Below are 21066 nucleotides of genomic sequence, written 5' to 3' on the forward strand. Positions count from 1 at the left end.
GTTCCCCTTCAAATTAAAATACTATAAGTGGCATCGTCTGACAGTGAGACTGAATAACCATGCCATTTTAGTATTCATTAATGTATTATTCTGTTCGATTCACCTAAGAAACAGAAGACGTGGGAAATGATTTAAAGGCTTGGCACCACGCTATCAGAGGCCGTCGTTAAATCTGAACGAACGTACACACGTTTTATTTTGGTAGGTATAGTTGGTGCTCTGAGGAAGTAATACACGATGCAAAATGGCGGCATTGGTCGCTAAATGAACAAGTGGAAGAAAAAAATAAATTGATGCTTGGAAATATTTCCCGCTATCCTATCTAATACTAATCAATATATTCAGTATTGTTTCGATCCATATTGATGTTGTTATGGCGAGCACGGTGGTAAGTTTAAATGCTACACGTGTATGCTGAAACCAACCAGCTAACGCGTTGTTTTGCCAGCTAGCTAGCTAACATTGACGTTATATTCGAATGTTTAATGTTACCTTTTTTCATTGAACAGGCCTGTACACCTTGTTCACGAGCGATAGTTGACTTTGATTTATCGTGATTTAATAAGTGATTTCCACTCTAGGATTTCAGGACCCATGTCGATCAGTCATGCAGATATTCAGAAGAATTTGTCAACATTTATTACGACTGCATGGATAAGAAAAGGAGGGTGAGTGATGGTGCTATTTTGTTCTCTGGATTGGGGGGAAAAAAACATCTGCAACGTTGCTCCAATTATTTTGAATATTGTTTATGACAGTACAGATATATCGGTTTTGGTATAAGACACTGAAGTCCCTAATGGTCACGGATATATCTGATATAAATAACTAACTAACCGTGCCGCCAATACATAGTTTGGTCGCTAGAGAGCAGTGTCAACTTTACTTTCCAACAGATATATTATCAGATTTTTTTTTCCAATGTCTGCACTGGCCTTGTTTTGGTGTATCTGTAGGGCTCACTATTCTCTGCTTCATGGTCGGTGTGGTTGTTGTTCTTAACGATCCTCTGTGTCCCAGAACTTGACCCGACTCTATTTGGACAAGGCGACCTTGGTGTGGAACGGGAATGCGGTGTCAGGTCAGGATGCTCTTGGCGAGTTTTTTGAGTCGTTGCCCTCGAGCGAGTTCCAAGTTCAAACACTGGATTGTCAGCCAGTTCACGGTCAGTGGGGGGGGGGGGGGGGGGGGGGGGGGGGGGGGGCACAATCTCAACTTCAAAGCATCCACGTGCTATTGGCGATTCTCAAATGTTGTTAGAATGGAGAACTGTGCAAATGTGAAGCAGAGCAGAACAATGTCATGCATGTTGTTAAATTAAAGTGGCATCGTCTTTAATAACGTGATGTTGTTTGAGTAAGGTTGCACTAATCCAGCATCAATAAACCTCTTTCTTCATTCACAGAGCAAGCCACCCAAGGTCAGATCACACTGCTCGTGGTGACTGGTGGGACAGTGAAGTTCGAAGGGAACAAACAGCGTTTCTTCAATCAGAACTTTCTTCTGACGGCTCAGGCGACACCCAACAATGACCAGCCTGTTTGGAAGATTGCTAGTGACTGTTTCCGATTCCAAGACTGGAACAGCTGAGGCTCTCTCCTTTTTAACATGTATGGACACTCAACAGTGATGGTCTAGATCCAGTTTCTTTATTTCCGTTTTTGTAATAAAATAAAAATGTCATGCACCGCACAATAAAAAAAAAGGTTTATTCTTTAAACGTTTAACAAGGCATGTGATCGTAATAGAGTAATAAATACAAATAGGCTCACCAAACAACCAACTGTAAAGCAACTGTCAATGTGTGCGTCTTAAGTTTTCATGATTCAAATCCATCAATACGACAACACTTTGAAAAAAATACACAGAAAACACTCCTATATTAAAATGAACAGACTCCACTTCAGATAACATCATACCAAATTGTACATTAACCCGTGAACTGAAGTAAAATACGCACAGTATCACAACAACTTCTGACTAGCTAATGCAAATAAGCATTGTAGCAACTTGTTAGTAGCAAAACATGCTTGATCTTAAATAAATACACTGCCCACAAGAATTTTGACAAAAAGGGCTTTCTATACAAGTAACCCACTATTTGACAATTTAATATATTAAAACATTTGCTTATCTTCCTGAGTCATTTATGTTCACACATTTTGGTATTATTTACTGAATAAATTGACACAATAGCAAAAGTATAAATTAAACAGCTGTCAGAAAAAAGAAAGGTGGAATAGCAGACATGATCACAAGCATGTTTAATTCTATATGATCTGTGTCAAGTGTATCTCTGGGTGCGGATATTTTTTCCTCAAATAAAAAAAACAAACAATATGGCAGCAAAGCATGAACTATTTGTTTTTAACTGAATGACACTTCTGCTCGACTACACAAGTACTGCAGACTGAAGACACAGTAACAGTACTGGCAATACAAGCCTCCCTGATGATTACAGTTATTTTTGAATTGACGTAACAGCAAAGCATCTGCAACATTCAGGGAACAGTGGTACTTTTTATCAGCTACAAACTGAAGGCCAGCAGATGGAAGTTCTGTGCCGTAATGGTCTCGGACCGTTTTCAAGAGTTGTCCACTTGAGTGCGTTTCGTTGACAATAAAAACTACTACACAAATAAATAGAAAGCAGGACACATTGTTCAACAGCTACAACTATTTACAGCTTCTCTGTTCAAGACATTTTCATTTGGTGGTACAGAAACATCATACAAATCCATGTGGGCACCACTGGGAGTATTATTTACAGTGGCTATGGTTAGAACGCGGACGCTTGGGTGAAAGTGAGCGATGTTATTTGCCCCCGTACATTCTCTCTATGTGATGGAGATAGTGGTTCTTCAGCTCTTTCCTCTTCAGCTTGAACGCATCTGTGACCAGGCCCGTCTCGGGGGTCCATGGCTCTGGACTCAGATGTACCTTCACCGGAATCTCAAATCGCTGGAGTTTAACTGTATGGATGAAAAGTGGAGAGGAAGAGAACCTACATTTATCACAGTATAGTACAACAAAAAACGCTCTTTTCTACTAAAATATAGTGAAAAGAGCGTGCATCGGCAGAGATGAGGACAGGTAAAAGTAAAGATGACTAGTCAGCCATAACACAATATTATGAAAACACTTGGTCATTTCTTACTGTTAGCAGCAACCTCCTTGATCTCCTTCAGGACCTCTCTTTCCATGTCCGGGTGGGTGCAGATCTCCTCCCATGCCCCCACTATGCCTCTCTGTTTGGCCAGATCCGTCATCCTTTTCTGGTTAGGAACCACGAAGCTGATCACGTAGTTCTGCTCACTGAAAGGATGTAGAATAGAAACAAGGTTGACAAAAGATCAACGGATAACAATGCATCTGTGCTCGCTGCTGAAAGATTTGCAGTTGAAATATTTAAAATGGTTAAAATAAGCATTCACAACTGAAAGTGCACTGAAAGGAGTTGAAATGTCAGCGTAGGTGGTAGAGTTGAAGTTGAAGTCGTGAAATAATTTAGTGACTGTTCAGGTGTATGAACAGAAAGATGTCAGTTGAAGTGCAGGCCCAGGTGTGAGGTATGATCAGTGGAAGTGGTTAAACTTTATATGGGCTGGAGAAGTTTTTGTTTGTTGTTCAGAGGTGAAGACCTGAAAGGGTTTGAAGTGTCAGTTGAAGTGTAAGAGTTCAAATGTCAGCTAAAGAGAAAGACATATGCAAATACTTGTCATTCTGTACTGTAAGAAAGAAGTGGGAATGTGAATTAAAAGGTCAATTTCTGAACTGGGAAAGTTGAGAAACACAACTGCTATTGCTGAGATATCTTAATTAATTTGATAACAGATATTATTATTGTTATTATTTTGAAATTGTAGCATGCGAAGGCAGCTGTGTGATTATACAATATTAAATGTCATGTTTAAATGGGGTGATGATGAAGTTATTCTGAAGTTGATACTGCGATGAACAAATTTGTTGTCCAAATTAATGACATGAGGCACACTAAAAACATCTAAGGACCGGATGATATGAATATAATAATACATATCACAGTATGTTTTAAGGTATGAAAATCCCATGTCAATCTTTGTAGTTGATGCTCATGGGTAGGACTTGGTTGAACTGTAAATCATTTTTTTTTTAGGTAGAAAAAAAAAGTTTCTCCAACTTTCTATACAGTGCAAATGGTTTGACAATATAAACAAACTCCCCACAGTAAGGTCAGTTATACATGAATTATACATTTTGATAACATTTTTTATCTTTAACATCTGCCATTTGTAATGTAATTTGGTTTAATGTAATATGTGAGCAAATAGAGGGAAGAATAAATTATAATCATCACATGCAATTTCATCTATATTTGCAAGCTCTACTGCAGGCTGCATTATCTCCAACTGCTGCATTGGATTTGAATACAAGAATGGAGACACATATTTGTTGAGCATATCATTATTTGTCCAACATTGTAGCTCAAAAGCACACAGGTACTTAAAGCTACAGAAACACTGTCTTGCCACCAGCTCTTAGAAATGAGAGCTGATTGATACTGCCCCAAATGTATCCGCCCGGTAGTCTTACATTTCCTGTAACTTTGAACTTTTTCCTCACCTGTTTGCATAAGCACAGATGTTGTCTATGATGGAGCAGTTTTTCAAAGCGCACTCGACTTTACCGAGAGACACGTACTCCCCGGCCTGCAGCTTGACCAAGTCCTTCTTGCGATCTAAATTGGAAAAAGGACAAATCTGTTCACACTGGCGCTCTTTTATCAAGCACAAACAGCTTCCCCTGTCAGAAGTTACAACCACAATGACGGCATATCAGTGCTATGAAATCAAGTGTACATGGTGTGCCTTTCACGTGATGACAGCCGCAGGACTGAGTGATAAGTTAGGGGAACAAACATACACACCCACTATCTGAAGACAGCCGTCTGCGTAAATCTCTCCTACGTCTCCGGTGCAGAACCATCTCTGACCTTTGTCGTCCACGAAAAAGTCCTGGTCGTGGCTTTCCTGCCTGTAGTAACCCATGGTTACATTAGGGCCGCCAATCAGGATCTCCCCTCTTGGGTTGGGCTGGTCTCTGCCGGTGTAGCCACCTGTGGTTGGCAAATTACTAAATTATAATGACCCTGTCATTAAGAAATACTTGCCATTCTGTACTGTAAGTGCAGCCTGCACAAACAGGTCTTTCAACCCTACCTTCAGCCCAGTCCCGGAGCCGGATCTCGCAGCAAATAAGAGGAGCTCCAACGCGACCGGTGCTGATGTCCGCAACTGTGTAATAAGACACAATATCTCAGCAACATATCTATTCATTCTCATCTTTCTGCTGACTCTTCCTGCTCTACAGTCTCATCTTACCCTCCGTGATGGTGCCTGCTCCACAGGTTTCCGTGAGGCCGTAGCCCTGACCCACCGGACAACAGAAGCATACATTCATGAACCTCTGCGTGGCTGAGGACAGGGGGGCTCCTCCAGACAATATCATCCTCACCCGTCCCCCCAGGAGTTTCTTCACTTTCCGGAACAGCAGGCTGCAAAGACAAATTGCCGTGTGTTTTGATTTAAAGTTGACCGCCACAACCGCAATTAAAAAAAAAAAAGGGGGCACAGGAACAGACGCAGTGGCTTTTCTTACGCATTGCAGAGCGGTGCGTCATAGCCCCTCTTGATCTGCTCCAGTTTATATTTGTAGCCCAGCATAAACAGCGTCTTCTGAACGAGATTCATTTCCTGCACTTTGCTCATCACATTCCTGTTGATGCGGTCCATAATTTCCTTTTAAGGAGAATAAAAATAAATGTATACATTTGATAAAGAGTAGGTGGAAAGAGAGAGAGAGAGAGAGAGAGAGAGAGCGAGAGAGAGGTGAGTGATGGACAGAGATACGAATATAAAGCAGGACTTCTTACTGGCACAGCTGCCATCAGAGTGGGTCTGAGCACAGAGCAGTCTCCTTTACTTCCTCTCTTTATCTTAGTGGACTAAAGGGAGCAGAAGAAATTAGACAGAAGGCACAGATTAAGCAACAATGATTAAGCTCAGGGTAACAATGTATTAGTAACCACACCCAGTGTGTGTTATGAGGAAATGCAGCATGACAAATACAAATGGTGCGTTACCTGGTCCGACAGTGTCTGGGGGGATGAGTAGCCGATCCGACAGCCATATGTGACGCTGGAGATTTCAGCTGTCATTTCCAGAACATGAGCCAGGGGCAGATAGGCTATGTAGGTATCATTAGGCCTGTCACAACACATGGGGGGGAGGGTTAGCTACTACATGTGTTCTGTTTCTCTATCCAATTATCAGACTCAGTGTGGTCTTTCTGTTCCTCTGAGTCGTTCCCAGCACAGATTAAATGGAACATTCTTCAGTTATCTTCTCAATTGCCTGTGATGTTTTCGTTAGAATAGAATAGATGTGCGTTTCAGTAAAAGCTCTGAAGTTTGGGGTAAGTTTAATCCTGGCTGTTGAACGATGAGAGGAAACCTGCTGTGCGAACTGCATTATACTAGCAGTACATATAGCATGTATACGAACTAATACTGAAACTCACCCAAGTCCAGGGATGCGTTCACACTGGCCCGTCATTCCCGCAATCAGGTTACTGTGGACGATCATGACTCCTTTTGGTCTGCCCGTGGAACCACTGGTGTACATCACCATGGCCAGATCGGAGGGCTGGGGCTTCACGACCGCCCTCCCCACTGCAAGACCAACAAACACTTAAAGTATAAACAACTTCAAGAGCATATACAAAGCTTAAAACTGTGTGTGTGTGTGTGTGTGTGTGTGTGTGTGTGTACGCACTATTCTCGGGCAGCGCGCCCAGCTCTAGTACGGCCTGCATGCTGTGGGTGGACAAGCCCGCTGGGTAGCCTGTTGTGTTCATTTTCTTCTGGTCCACGTAGATCACGTGCTTCAGTTTTGGGATCAGTGGAAGCACATTCTGGACAGAAAGAGAGGACAAATGCTGCTATTACAATGAGATCACACCATTTCATTTTGGATATATGAATGATTTTTATCTCCATCTTTGCTGACTTTATCTTTATAATGGACAGCAACATGACCTACTAAATAATTTATTTATTTATTTATTTTAAAAACATCCACTGTAAGAGAAGTCAGGAATCAAAAAAGGCTGTTTGAGATATTATCCACATTTTGTTATACTAAATAGAAAAATGTCTTGTGTGCGCTGTGAGGGATGAACTCACTTTCAGTTTAGTCTCCAGCAGCTCCACGCTGGTAACTAGGTGTGTCACTCCAGTCTCGTTCAGTCCAAACGCGATTGCGTCCTCTCCCAGAGTGGCATAGAATGTCACCACTGTTGTGAATACAAAACACTCAGTGTACCCAATATAGACATGTAAATACATAAAACAGCAGTTATTATATTATCCACACTTGTGAAACGACATCTTGCACTGTAATATACATCAGGGGCCATCAACTACATTTGTCCAAGGTCCAGAATTGTTCTAAGCAGACACTGTGGGGGCCTGACTTTCAAATAAAAGATAAGTAAAATAAGGAAGAAAATTGAAATCACTGTTCAATATTTTCACTTTTTAATTTTTTTCCAAAATGAATGTTATTATTAGCCTATATCAGTGTGAACAGACTCCTAAAAAACATGGAGAAATCCATAATAATAACTAGATATTTAACTACAAAATGCTCTCAGACCCTCAGCAAGGAGGCAGTACACGCACTTAGATGAGGTTGGTAAAATCATTCCTAATAAAATCATTTCCATCTCAATTGTTTCAGGGAGCTACTTAAATATAGGAAGAAGAAAAAAAAGCTTGATATCCGAAATACCGGAACGTATTTTTTTCCTACACATAAACCAGCCATACAGGTTTTATATAGCTTTTCGTCAGTTGACCGTCACTGCTGTACATGCTGTACATGCTGTACTGTACTTACATGGGAAGTTGCGCCTGAAGCATGTCTGGGCTGTGATCATCCACTCTGCTCTGGTTTCACAAAAGATTGCAATAGTGCTTTTGGGCCGCTGTCCCAGAGCCGCCAGTCCACTGCCAAACTGAGTGACTACAGAGTCCACTTCATTGTAGGAGAGCCATCTATACTCCCCCAGGATCAGCTGGCAAAGGGGATGGGAGAAGGGGGGGTCAGTTGCAACATCAGACGTCTTCTTCCTCACAAGCGTCACTCACGAAAAACTAAATCATAGTAATGGGAATTCTTACCTTTTTAAATACTTTCCCACTGGGTTGAATCTCGTTCTCTTCACTCAGTACATCTCTGGTGCCGAGACAGTGTGCCGGTCCGAAGCGCTGCACAGCATACTCGAACAGCTTGTCCAGTGTTTCCTTGCCCGGGAGGTCTTCCCTGGCTAAGGAGTCGAAGTGGTCCACGGAGCGGTAAGGCCCCTCTGCACAGCCCGAAGTGGAACGGGCCTTTACCCGCTTGGACAGGGCTTTTCTTTCCCCGGCCCCAGTCATGTAGTACCAGGGGAGGAAGGACAGGACGGAGTACAGCCATACCACAAGGTGGATTGGAAACAGGAGGATAGCTTGGAGGGCAGAGTCTGACTGGAGACCCATACTGTTCTCTGGAAGAGTATGTGTGTGGGGGGGAAACTAGGTAGCCCTGGTTGTCAGACTAGTTATGAATGGTGTGCTGGTCACAGGCGTAAACAATTTTAACAATCCCACAACTGCAATATGGAAATATTCGGTCCACTCCCCACGAATGTTACACCTAAAAGTTGGAAGAAAACAGAAAATGCCATCAGAGAAGGTTTATTCATCAAGCACATGTGAAACAGCTACCATTTATTTAAGTCAAAATATAAAGCAAAGACAAGTCAAGATTGATTTTCAACCCACATATCAGTCATGCCGAGAGATGTCTCGAAGAGGAAGTCGGTTGGTTAATAAGTACGTCTGGTGGCACACACAGAAAACAGAACCCTGACTAAACTGCAGTTTGTGCCTCAAACTAGAAAGGTTATATCTACCATCTGTATGCCGGCTAGAAACTACACTCATCAGAGACTCACCTCTTGCTCTGGACCAAACATCCTCTGCATGTCTGTCACCTTTCAAATGCTCAATTACATGCCCGACCTCCTAGGATGCCGTGTTTCAACTGTGAGAGCTCCCTCACTTAGGGTTCAAACTCTCTGCCTCACAACCCCCCCTGTGCGTTATGCCTAAGACCACGGACAACCAATAACAATACTCTTGAAGCTCACCCCACTCAGTGGTCAGTGAAAGGCCACTCTAGGTCACGCTCAGCTCGCTAATAATAGCCTCAAGGCGCAGAGTAGATCAAGGAGGGGAAAAGTGAATATTGCTCTTTTAACTAGTCTTCAAACATCTGAATAAATGACCGCTACAGTGACAGAACAGGCTGAATCCGAAACGCCGTGTAATAAAGTAATTGTATATTACGGCTGTCATGTAGGATCTACTTTGATGTCACTTAATACATGTTTAAAGATATGACTTCCACAACATTACACAGAATGAGTGTGGGTATTAACATGACGATGCGTCTATTCAGCTACATTATCTAATTTATTAGAAATAAAAAGTCAGACTGGTGCACTGATGCAACCAACCCTCCCTATCCTTAAGCCTCACTTTACAGTGCGAGTCACATTTTAGTGAATCATTGCTTCCATCCGCGTCACACGCAAGTCTGTATATCTGAAAGGAAATTCAAATGTAAGCAGTACACGTATTTCAATAATGATTCATGGATAAACCCAACTTATCAGACTTGACGTGTTACACTTGATAGGAATATTTTCAGCAAGCTACACTCCCAATATGAATGAGTTATTTCCGTGGCACCATAAAGTAACAGTTTTGGAAAATATAATATATAACCCATATAAATGAATATTATACAGCAGGAAATGCCCTAATTCAGTGTGGTTTCTCTAAGATAACGCTACATACAAAAACGTGTTTATACAATAAAAATAAAGCTACCGTTATATTTAAAATAAACTCACACAATAAGAATGAATCGGAATGATCTTTCTTTAATTCATCCTCCTTAAACGCGCGTTATTGAGCGGTTATCTGACAATGGGCTGAGGAGCGCCACGGCAGACCGAATGATGACAAAAGCCGTTACACGCTGTTGGCACCGTTGGCAAGTTGATTAGCGTTAGCTACCGAGGATGTAGCTGAAGCCAATTCAAACACAAATGAACCCCAACACAAGTCTACAGACGGATAAAGGCAGTAACGGGATTACGGTGACCAGCGAGAGAGTGATAGCCTGCTTATCTGGCAGGCTCGGAGCATTCTTACCTTCAGCGTAGGAAAACCGGGTCAGTCGTGCCTCGATCCAGAAATGACCGAGAGTTACCTATTCTGGGGGAACTAGAAACCGGAACTACTACGTCATCTGATTCCATATTTCTGGACCAATGAGCAGCCGAAGAAGGTCTGCCCGTCTTCTTTTGTGTACGTCCTGCGCACGCGAGGATAAAGCTCTTGCAGGAAGTAAGTGCCGCCTCTGTCCCATACAACCATGTTATTAGTGCTCGCATAGCCAGACACAGTGTTCTGTAGGATGCTACTGACATCACCGGTGTGTGTGTTTGTTTTTTTATGTTTGCTGCTGGCCATTTTGATGCCAGTTGCGTCATTTGTTTGTGGTGAAATAGAAGATCAGTCTATTAGGCAACACATCTGCATGACTGACGTACTTCTACGATGCCACATCAGCTGGCATTGACACTGGCTCTCTGTCAGAGACTATGGTCCCGCTAGAGTTAAAATACAAAGTTAATTAGCTTGCATTTTGTGAACTCAAAACTAGTAAGGACGTTTATTAAGGTCCAATATGCAACGCACACGGGTGTGATGTGGAGACTTATTTTTTCGTTATTAATTATTGTAGAAAAACAAATGAGACAGTATTTTTAGGGAAGGGGATCTTTAATTTAGGCCACTTGCACTGCACTAGCACTGGGTTAATTTACCACCTAAATGTATAAATATGAAGTATACCATACAATTGCAGTGACGACTCCCTAGGATTACTGTATCAAGACTACAGTGGAGTACAGTGGTACCACAAGAGATGTAATCAGTATCGTTTGTTTCTGTCTTTGATAATCATACAAACATCCTACTGTCTTAGTTTCATGCTTAAGAACAGTGGCCCCGATGTGTTCATGTCGATGTCGCCCTCAAGTGGTGCAAGGCCGAGATCCTCCTTGTGGCACTGGCACCGCAGTGGCTAGTCAGTGGCACTTCAGCGGCAAGCGTCAGTCAGGTGCCACAACTGTGGCAAGCGAGCGACACTCGTTCGGCACTCGTCAATAAGCTGCCGAGCTGAGCCACATTTCCTGAGAGCACCCATTGTTGTTACGATAGGTCAGCTGCCATAAATCAGTTTTATCATCATAGTAGATTCTAATTAACTGGAGAAAAAAATTGTTTTCTAACACGTAGATCATAAACCCCTGAATATAAACAGCACCCATTGAAATCGGATGGGAAATGTAACTCAGTAACGGTCCGAATAAGTCAATCTATGTAGCTGGCTTATAACGGTATGCCTGTGAGCAACCAGGTTCAACTTTTACTTTATTTAAAAACGTTTTGATAGTCTGTTTTATGGATTATTTGTTTTTTTCTTTTGAAGAGCGACGCAAAGTAAGACAAGTAGTCCGGAAGTAAACAAATGTCAAAATAAAAGTGAAGGCAATAGAATGACCGTATGCAAGTCAACTGTTAGTCTATGGTGCAAGCACACACCAAGGTAACATTAGAAGAAAAAATAAATAAATATAAATAAATAAACGTGGGCCGATGGGAGTATGCTAGCAACAATAGTTGACTACATGCGATTTAATATTAATTTATCCATTCATTATTATCCAATAATAATCTTCTACTACTTTTCGATTAATCTGTTTATTGTTTGATGCAATACAGTTCGTAATATAGTTTAATCAAAATCCTATCGTGACAACAATGAGTGTTGTCAGGAAATGTGGCTCCACCCGCTCAGCTCGGCAGCTTATTAACGAGCGCCGAACGAGCGCCGAACGACTGCCACAGTTGTGGCACCTGACTGACGCTTGCCGCTGAAGTGCCACTGAGGTGCCAGTGCCACAAGGAGGATCTCGCTGTCTCTCCTCAAGTGGTTGGTAAATGGGAGTAACTTCCTCATAGGAAACCGGAATGGAACTGAAAGTGTAAATTGAAATTACAAAGTAGTTTTGATTTTATAATTTAAAATGTACTAGTATTGCTTCCTTTATATTGTTCATATTTTTCCGTGGATAAAAGTAGTTTATTTTTGTTGTCCTTATGTGTGTCCACTGTGTCGACACTAATATTTATGGACAACATTGACAATGTCTATAGGCTGTTTGCACAGCTTTGGATCATGGATTCTGTTTTTCGTTCGTTAGTTTATTATTTTGCTCCTCAAACACCTTAATCAACAAATCCAATGTACAACAAAGCATAGAGTAAGGTAATAACATAAGATTCAATGTAATAGGCCCACATTAATGCAATCAAAGTACCGCAAACAGGTCAAAAATAAGACAAAAAGCAAAAAAATACTAAATGCATGTAATGGATAAATAAAGCAGAACAGATACATGAAATGACACTAACGCCCTTATTGATTGTTGTTGTTGAAAGTCGGTGAGCGATCTGAAGCAGCTGTCGATGAGCCCTTCGTGAGAAACGTGCTGTCGGCTCCACACAGTGCCAACCTGTAGGGGGCAGTGTAGTCGAGAGAGTAACACGGATGAGGTGGCGAAGCGCTTGATTTGTGAACCAGAGAAGACACGGATAGCAATTTTCTTAACGCTCATGTTGAGCTAACTCTAAAAATCATGCCATTTCTTAGTCATTAATTTTACCTCCATTCACCCAAAGAACAACTACTACTATTAGTACTACTACTATTACTACTACCAACACTGAGGAGAAGCTTTCCTGGAGGATATCAGCTTGTTAAGTACTGACACAGGCGGTGACGTTGCAGCTTCACGTTTTAACAGTGTATTTTCTCCTGTAGTGCACAATCGCATAGCTACACAATGGGTCTTGAAATATATTTGTGTTCTCATCATAAAATTAGATAATAAATCAACAGAACATTTTTTTTCCTTTGTTAACACCGCCCATATGGCTGTCTCTGACAGAAAAACATTCGCACCTAGCCGTTGCCCCACGTGTCTCATAGCTGTTGCACAAAAACATCACGAGTGGCTGCTGCAGCTGTGTGTAGTACAAATACAGCACATGGTAGCTGCCTGTAGCGACGGACACCACCGGGGCCCCAAACTTTTGAGCTTGTTTTGAATTCTCCGTTTGCGAGTCACAGTCGCATACCGTTTACTCTGTTAGCTGTTAGTTGTAAAGCCCCTACAACTTTGAAGTCCGTTTGTCTTTGTGCAGGGCTTTGAGCGAGCGATATACAGCGGGTTTGAGGACTTTTAAAGACGCTAGTCCCACTCCGCCTGCAGCAGCCACGCAGAAGCTAGCATGTCGACCGGCACGAATGAAGCCAAAAGCTGCCCCATACCCACCAGGGTGCTCACCCTGAAGGACTGGTCCCAGCTACCCGACTGTTACAGCCAGACACCCGGTGGGACCCTCTTCTCCACCACGCCTGGAGGTAAGAACTGTGCAACGCTTTCTCTGGAGGTCTCGTATGTGGTCTACTTTAGTTTTCCCGAAATGCGTTCACACCACGGAACTTGTCCTGGAAAAAAAGGTAAGCTAACTTCAGTAGCTCGAACTCAACGGTTTGTACTCTGGTGAAAATGCTTAAAGCTCAGTCTCGCGAGGAGCTGCAAAACAATACAAACGAGCTTAAAACAGCTGATAAAGGGTATCGGTTTATACTCGAATTATATTTAGCTCGCCCTAACACCATCAAGTAACTATATTAAAAAGGAAACTGGTAACCAGTAATAGGAGGAAGTTGGAGAATCGCCTTGTTGTTCACATTCTGCACAGTGACAGTTGTCCAAAGCCCTCGTGTTGTCAGCAAGTTTGCTGTCATTTGTTGATTTTGGCAAAGTGAACCACACCGCGGAAGCACGAAGCCCTTTTACCTAAATCACACAAATACATCAAAAGTATGGAGCCAGACAGTTTTTACTCCCTTTTTAAAAAAAAAAATATTACTAAATGTCAAATTACTATCAAATACATACTATAATAACAGGTATGTATATATTTCCACTGCTGATAGAACAATAGTAACTTTGGCTTACATGAGAAGATACATGATTACTGGCAAAACACATTGTGGTCTGAAACCTTGTCTTTTGTTGCTGCTTCTAAAGACAAGAGCTGTTTTAACCCGATGTGTCCAACTGCCAGAAGAGCAGAGTGATTGGCCTCCACCGCGGTGGAGTCGGAGGAGGCCGTCCTATCCCCGCTGCTCTCTTGCTTTGCATTTCAGGAACTGTAGAGAACATTCTGTACAAGTTAAGAGGAGGAGGGAAGTGCATGGGGGAGTGTGAGCAATATTTTCTTTTTTAATTTGCAGCAAAAATCAACGACACTGGTAAACACGCCACATGCTACACAGAGCTTTGACTTGTTTTCCCAACTTCTGTGCAACACTTTTCACTCTGCTGGGGTTATGTGTTGCTTGACTAACCCTAACCCCCCCCCCCCCCCTTTTTTTTTTTTTTTTTACTACATAACTGCTGTGCACTCTAGGCCGCCTTGCAATGCATTGCATTGCTAGCACTATAGCTTGCATTCCAACCCTCTTTCCTCGCCCCAATTCCCCCCCTGCCTCTGCTTTGCTTCCCTTTGTCCAGGACGTGCTGCTCACCACAGTTATTACATAACATGTTTTTTTCCTTGTGGCGAAGTTGAGCAGGTTCAAACTCCAATAAAGAGGCAGCAGTTCGCTCCTTGAGTCGTGTCCTGGTCAAACTTCTCACAACACGCCATTTATGAAGCTGTTTGTCGCTTGGAGTTTGTCCAAGTCCTGATGATGACGGACACGAGTCGTGCCAAGGCAATTTTAGATGTTGATAGCTGCAGGGGTTTGTGTGGCGCTTTTAGGCTGAAATCATGTCACCGCAGCGAGAATACTCTCAGCGTGTCACATCTGCCGTTAATGTTAAATATTTTTACCCAGTCAAAGAACAAACATGTGGCTTTAATCTCAAGGCCTCCCGCTTCAAAAATAAAATGTTTTGTGCTCTGATTTCCAAGAACTCATGGCAGTGGCCGCCTTCAGCCCTCCCCTCTGCACGCACACAGAACCCTCCTTTTCCCATTCAAATCCCCTCTGGTAGAGGATAATGACACTTAACTCCCCAAATGTGCACATTGCCAACATGCCAAAATATTTAGGCTATTATATATTAGATACTCCAGCATTCAGTCAGTTGTGTTTGTCTTTAAAGAATTAACTTCACTTCCTGTTTGGAAGACAGATTTGATGTTAGTTTACAGTGGGTTGAATACCAGACTTTCTTTTTGTCTCTCAGGTACCCGAATCATTTATGACAGGAAGTTTCTGTTGGATTGTCGAAACTCCCCTCTGGCCCGGACCCCCCCATGCTGTCTGCCCCAGATCCCCGGGGTCACGGTACCCGCTACACACAATATGGGGAAACTGCAGGATCTCAAAGAGGAGGCCGAGGAAGAAGAGAAGGACATTGCAGGTAAACGTGCAACTATTTACTTGTTGTTTCTCTGTGTGACAGAGTGGACTTAACTGGAAAACACACATTTCAGAGTTTGTGTGCAAACCCATGTATGGGTCCATACATTTTCATGCTTTTTGTGGTTCTATGAAATCAAAATATCCCCCACTTTGTACAAGACTTTCAAAACTAGGCTAGTGGTTAATTGCTCAACAATCACTTTTATATTTCATCTTGTTTAACATAGGCTTCCCCTATAATTTTAGGCTGATGGTGTCAGCTGTTTATTTGTTGTTGCTAAAGGGCTTAAGAAAGATCAACAGTTTTAAGCAAATGTGTGGTTTTACAGAATCTTCTGTTTCTGATAGCTCGCTCCAGATAATGACTTGCTGGGAATAAAAGCCCTTATTTTAGCAATGATTCATGACAGTGTAACCAAAGGTTTGGGCTCACGGGCAAGTTTAGATTTATTACTGAGCAAAATGCATCAAACCGCCACTGCTCCTGTCAAAGTAAAGATCAGAAGGATTAGTGCTGACCCCCCCTTTCCTCTGTCGGTAAACACACAGGACATGTGGTGCGGTCTGGATTTGTGAGCTACACCCATATAGTCCAATGTGTTTGTTTTTTTCTTGCCAGTTGTGAATGCATTGATAAGCTCTGTACTTTGTGATCCTGTCTGCAGTCCGTTAAGGTGTGGTTGTGCTCTGACTGCAAACACAAATGTTAACTGCCAGCTGATTGTCAAACACCTCCCCTTCTTAATCTGAACTGTTTCTTCTCTCCCGTTTCAACAGATGACAACCAGTTTGAGATGGACATCTGAGCTCCAGTATTACCTCCTGTGGAGAATTATCATTTAAAAACACCTCCAAGGTCCTTTGTGACTGTAATGCATTACATATAAAGCTTTTTTTTTTTTTTTTTTTTTTCCTTTTTTAAATAAAAGCTTTTGTGAGGAACCAAAAAAGAATGGAGAAGTTGGAAAACAGTAGGGTGTTTTTGACCCTAAAAAAAGTGTTAAGCAAAGAAATGGTATTTAATGGGCTAATTAGTGGCTCACTCACTTCAGAGCTGCAGCAGGATTGAAAAAATCCATTTTGATTTCACTTTTTTTTTTAATCTTTTGTAAATAACATTGTACAATGTAGCCTATTTTTTAAGTTGGGGAATACAGGATGATTACATTAAGACATGTAGAGTTTTTCACTGCAGGCATCAGTTGTTTTGTTGTATATCCCCCCAAAAAACAGATGGCTAACTTTCTTTGTGATAATATTGGGGTTCAGGGCCTACTGAAAATCAGCTCCTTCTCTGTTTTGTATGGAGGGAGAGCTGAAATGTGAATAATTTCAAATAAAGGCTATTCAGACTGCCAACAATTGCTTGCTTGTGTGTATTTTATTTTGTCATTAAATGTATATCATTCTATTTTAAACAATATTTAGGACATTGTTGTTGTTCTTTAACTGTGCTTTAAAGTGTAATAAAAGAATGTATCTAATGGAACAGCATGTGGCCACAGAAACCTACATGTTTAATGAGTTTTATAACTGCCTCATGTATGGAATGTTTTTGTGCACCGCTGGCGGGAACTCCCCTCACTAGACAGACTTGGCCCCTGTTGATTTATGTAAGCGGGTGAGCTTTAGGCTAAGTTATTAGCGTTAAAGTCAAACATAAGCATAATCTTATGTTGCTCAAGATGGACTGTTGAACTGTAAGACATATCTTAATAAATGTACAGCTGATGATGCTCGACCAACAAAACAAGTCTAATGAAAGATAATTTTGAAAAAGAATGAATTCAAAGTGCACCATTAGCACATGTTGCTGAAAGCCTGAAGGCCATCCATGTACACAGGGTCAAGGCTAGGTACGCCTGCTTGTTCCAGACTTTGATCAGTAGATTAGGGAGGCTGACTGTAGGAATAGGCCTGGTCTTAAGGAATGAGGTCAGCTGCAGCACAAAGACCAGGCATATTGAAACCACTCTGTAATGTGGGGGTGGGGTGTAGCACCTGCTGCTATTTGACCAAGCAGTTACCTCCAATATGCAATTGTTGATTTCTTAATATTCATGAGCATTGTTTAGGTAGCTATGACATATTTGTTTCAGCCCTGATGACCCCAAACCTTGGATTTTGAAGCTTCTGCTGACGTCATGGTATATCAGCAAGTGAGAACAGATAAGCAGGTCTCTATGCGTCATGAGTGAGTCATTGATGTGGGTCAGTCTGCTCAGCTGGTCTCGTCCCACGGCCTTGCAGGAGTGACCGGTAACCGCTCAGCGTTACATCAAAGTTACCGACTTGAGTTTTGCCCAAGATGCTCTGATTTACGTGATTTAATAAATGACTCGTGATGAGACTCGGAGCATGTGCTCAGTATCTGGCCCATGCAAAGTCAACTTGCTGTGTGCCACAATGTTACTGTGTCCTACAGCAAACACTGGACCCAGACTGGACCTGCACTGCAGTGCAGAATAAGATAACTTTTCGATAAAAAGATGGGGTAATGCTTAATCACTTGGCTGTTTTTTGTTAAAACGTGCTGATTGACCTGCATATACTGTTTGAACAAGTTTGTGTGTATGTTTGTTCTGGGCACACGTGAGAAAAAGGCCACATGCTCCCGTGGCATAGTTTTGAGGGATTTCCTATCGGGCAGAAGGGGAGATACGATACAGAAAATTATACTTAAATGTTTTTGGTGACACGCAGTGAGGCGTGGGTAAAGAGTTATTTTATCCACATGCACATTTTTTTGCTACACCAGATGTAATCATCCCATGTCCTATTATGGGATGGGCACAAATGTACAGAACAAACACAGCTTTGGTGCCCAGAAAAAAAAGGGATGAAGGTGAGGACTGCTATGCCACAGGTGTATAAAGATTATATATTGATTTCTACTACACTTCCAGAAGCATGACACGGTCTAAAATTAGAGCTAACTACTCAACACGTCTACACCACAGTCCTCTTTACCTTCATCACAAGCCTTCTGACCCATTGAAAACCAAAGATTATGTCAACATGGGGTGCATCGTAAGGGACAATGATTGTTGACAGTCTAGCTCAAAATAACTCTCTCATGACTGACAAGTCATGGCTTTAATTAAAAGGAGACAAATGCACCCCTACCATTGTGATTAAAGTTTGGTCACTATGGACAAAAACTCACAAATGCACGCATAAGAAATTTCCCTTCCTTTTATGCATCTGCACAACAGCATGATGATAACACAGCCACCTGAATTTTATGTAAATGTCGTAAAAATATGCCCGCATAGAATTGACTTTCACTGCAGGCTTCCAATCAATGTACATCATTTTTAACATGCAGTCATTTGCCTTTGTTTTTTTTGTTTTTTTATAATTATAAACTGATAAATGGGGTTATGTCAAGAATATGTTGTAACAGTGGTGATCAATTGCTCATAGTGAGCATGTGACAGTGACGGAATCACCCATTGCACTGAGTGTGTAAATGTGACACAAGACACAAGGTTCTGCTTGCTCCCAATATAAAATGCTTCATCTCGGCTTGTAGAGAACCAGTCAATGGTTTGTTTGTCACTCATCCATGAAATGTTATTTTGGATGATATCGTCCTTGTTCCACCGTAAACAACTTCGCTCCAGACGAACACCCCTTGAGTTTCAATGAACTCTGGTAATCTTGCTCCATTGCCCTTTTCCACAGACAAACTATTCCCCCCTCGCATCCCCCTCCCCCTGGTCCCTGTAAGAGGGTTGGGCAGAGCTGGGCGGGCGTGCCAGGCTCTATTTCTGTCAGCTGCTCCTGCTGAAGCCGCTGGTGCAGGCTTGGGCTAAATTGCCGGGGTGACGATGTAAACAGACACTGGTACACACGGCCAGCTTGGTCACATCTATCATGACGGGAGGGGGGGGGCTGAAGTGGACTGCACGTTTATCTCATGCATGATAAACACACATTCATAAACTTAGCTTTGCATTTCTTTCCATCGCAGAAATTAAGGCAACTGTTTAACACAGCGACTTCTGTTGGGTACACCAGAAATTGTATATTCAATTCCTAGATGTGCTGCACTTTATTAACAGATTGTGTTCAGTTTCTTGGATTACGCTGCTATCGTAGACAAGTATATTTCATTACTGGTTTCATCTGTTTAGCTCCTGTAGGTGAGGTTTCCAGCAAAGGACTATGTGAAGGTTGTAAAGTGTAGGAAATTACAAGAAACACTCTTTTGAATTAACTTTACACGGCTACACACAACCTACACTGAAAGCAAACCTGGGCCTTGTTCACTACACAACAAATAGCTTTAGAGTGACAATGCAGAATACTCTGTATTGCCACTTTATCTTAGGATAAAGCTAAGGATTCCTTCGCTATTTGTTGCAGAATCTCTGACATGCCTCATTGGACAGTCTCAGGTCAGTCTTCTAACAGCTGCTGCCAGGCTATTGCTTAATGTGTCACCAGTAACAGTGCCTTCCACCAACATGTTTTCCATGCATGACTTTGTACTAGCTGTAAATATAGCTTAGTGTGTGTATGTCAGAGGTCAGGTCCTTGTTTCTTGGGGCGCACCGCTGGTCTACAACTCTGTTGTTACAGGCTTGTTGTTGAACACACTCAAATAGTGCAAGCGTTTATGTCAATACACTGTCTGGTATCACCTTGCAGAATAGAAACCGTTTCCTTTTAAATTCTACTGTCTGTGGCATGTCACTATGCTCAAACTGAACTCATGTAGTGCCATGTCCGATGGAGGAACCAAGATGATGTTTCATAAACCTATCGCCAAACCCTACGACCCCTTTTCAGGTATGTGAAGTGCACATGCATGGGTGCGTCTATTAGACAGCTATAGTTACTCGTTACTTTACAGATTAATAATAAACTAACGGTATGTAGAATAGGATACTTTGTTATAGATTAACATGTCTTCCACTATAAACTTTCATGTGCTGCATATGTATGTGCGCTCAAAGTAAGGTATGCATATGCATGTCTTTGCAAGTGTGTGCTTCACCCTATCTGTGAGCTGTGTCGTCGCCGCCCACCTAAAAAAGAGCAGAGACACTGACACTGAGAGCTCGACATGTGCAGTGAGAGAGAAAGAGAGCCATAGCTCTTTCTTGTCATAACAGAAACCGAGCAGACTCAGTCAGATATCAGCTGCTCTTCTGTGAACAAAACTATCTCACAGGTATACAGGCATATTATGGGCAGCTTGTCACCCAGATCATTGTCAAGCACTTAATTAGTTTAAAGGCATTCGGTCCCTTTGTTGTATGCACAGTTTTAAATGAAAGCGTTACCCACCACATATCTGTATCATTGTTGTTTTGATGAACTTTTTATGATAAAAATGTCAGTGTCAGACTGACAGCAACATTCAACAGGTTGAAAAAAAAGACAAGCA

The 21066-nt window shown here is 42.0% G+C and overlaps 3 protein-coding genes across 5 annotated transcripts; 2 read left to right on the forward strand and 1 right to left on the reverse strand.

The window, feature by feature from the left end:
* Positions 1-238: 238 nt before the first annotated feature.
* On the forward strand, positions 239-2340 carry nxt2 (nuclear transport factor 2-like export factor 2). Of its 2 annotated transcripts, none has more exons than XM_068714385.1 (4): positions 239-388; positions 582-668; positions 1021-1165; positions 1406-2340. In XM_068714385.1, exons 1-4 carry the CDS (start codon positions 374-376, stop codon positions 1588-1590), a joined length of 432 nt encoding a protein of 143 aa, XP_068570486.1. In that variant the 5' UTR covers positions 239-373; the 3' UTR covers positions 1591-2340. The 2 variants fall into 2 exon arrangements, with proteins under 2 accessions (XP_068570486.1, XP_068570487.1); XM_068714386.1 differs by having other exon boundaries at positions 1021-1081.
* Positions 1691-10380, reverse strand: acsl4a (acyl-CoA synthetase long chain family member 4a). Of its 2 annotated transcripts, none has more exons than XM_068714383.1 (15): positions 10304-10380; positions 8222-8735; positions 7938-8115; positions 7223-7332; positions 6813-6951; positions 6559-6709; positions 6122-6245; positions 5912-5983; positions 5638-5777; positions 5361-5533; positions 5199-5273; positions 4907-5095; positions 4603-4717; positions 3158-3315; positions 1691-2972 (listed from the first exon to the last, which is right to left on the reverse strand). In XM_068714383.1, the coding sequence occupies exons 2-15, from the start codon at positions 8576-8578 to the stop codon at positions 2815-2817; spliced, it is 2139 nt and encodes a 712-aa protein (XP_068570484.1). In that variant the 5' UTR covers positions 8579-8735; positions 10304-10380; the 3' UTR covers positions 1691-2814. The 2 variants fall into 2 exon arrangements, with proteins under 2 accessions (XP_068570484.1, XP_068570485.1); XM_068714384.1 differs by lacking the exon at positions 10304-10380 and adding an exon at positions 9037-9138.
* A 2862-nt stretch (positions 10381-13242) lies between these two features.
* Positions 13243-17030, forward strand: eif4ebp3l (eukaryotic translation initiation factor 4E binding protein 3, like). Its single transcript, XM_068714387.1, has 3 exons — positions 13243-13646; positions 15490-15666; positions 16446-17030. Exons 1-3 carry the CDS (start codon positions 13514-13516, stop codon positions 16472-16474), a joined length of 339 nt encoding a protein of 112 aa, XP_068570488.1. The 5' UTR covers positions 13243-13513; the 3' UTR covers positions 16475-17030.
* The last annotated feature ends 4036 nt before the right edge of the window (positions 17031-21066 follow it).

This window comes from Cebidichthys violaceus, unplaced genomic scaffold (assembly GCF_023349555.1).
Source record: "Cebidichthys violaceus isolate CVI_PGR_0920_01 unplaced genomic scaffold, fCebVio1.0.p SCAF_2, whole genome shotgun sequence".
NCBI lineage: Eukaryota > Metazoa > Chordata > Actinopteri > Perciformes > Stichaeidae > Cebidichthys > Cebidichthys violaceus.

Excerpts from the sequence above, each read along its gene's own strand:
- nxt2 (XM_068714385.1), top strand. Across the intron at positions 669-1,020 it reads GCATGGATAAGAAAAGGAGG|AACTTGACCCGACTCTATTT; the intron begins GTGAGTGATGGT and ends TCTGTGTCCCAG. Across the intron at positions 1,166-1,405 it reads GGATTGTCAGCCAGTTCACG|AGCAAGCCACCCAAGGTCAG; the intron begins GTCAGTGGGGGG and ends CTTCATTCACAG.
- acsl4a (XM_068714383.1), bottom strand. The coding sequence starts at position 8,578 with ATGGGTCTCCAGTCAGACTCTGCCCTCCAAGCTATCCTCCTGTTTCCA. Across the intron at positions 6,246-6,558 it reads GAACGCATCCCTGGACTTGG|GCCTAATGATACCTACATAG; the intron begins GTGAGTTTCAGT and ends GTGTTGTGACAG. Across the intron at positions 5,534-5,637 it reads GACGCACCGCTCTGCAATGC|CCTGCTGTTCCGGAAAGTGA; the intron begins GTAAGAAAAGCC and ends TTGTCTTTGCAG.
- eif4ebp3l (XM_068714387.1), top strand. The coding sequence starts at position 13,514 with ATGTCGACCGGCACGAATGAAGCCAAAAGCTGCCCCATACCCACCAGG. Across the intron at positions 13,647-15,489 it reads CTTCTCCACCACGCCTGGAG|GTACCCGAATCATTTATGAC; the intron begins GTAAGAACTGTG and ends TTTGTCTCTCAG. Across the intron at positions 15,667-16,445 it reads AGAAGAGAAGGACATTGCAG|ATGACAACCAGTTTGAGATG; the intron begins GTAAACGTGCAA and ends CCGTTTCAACAG.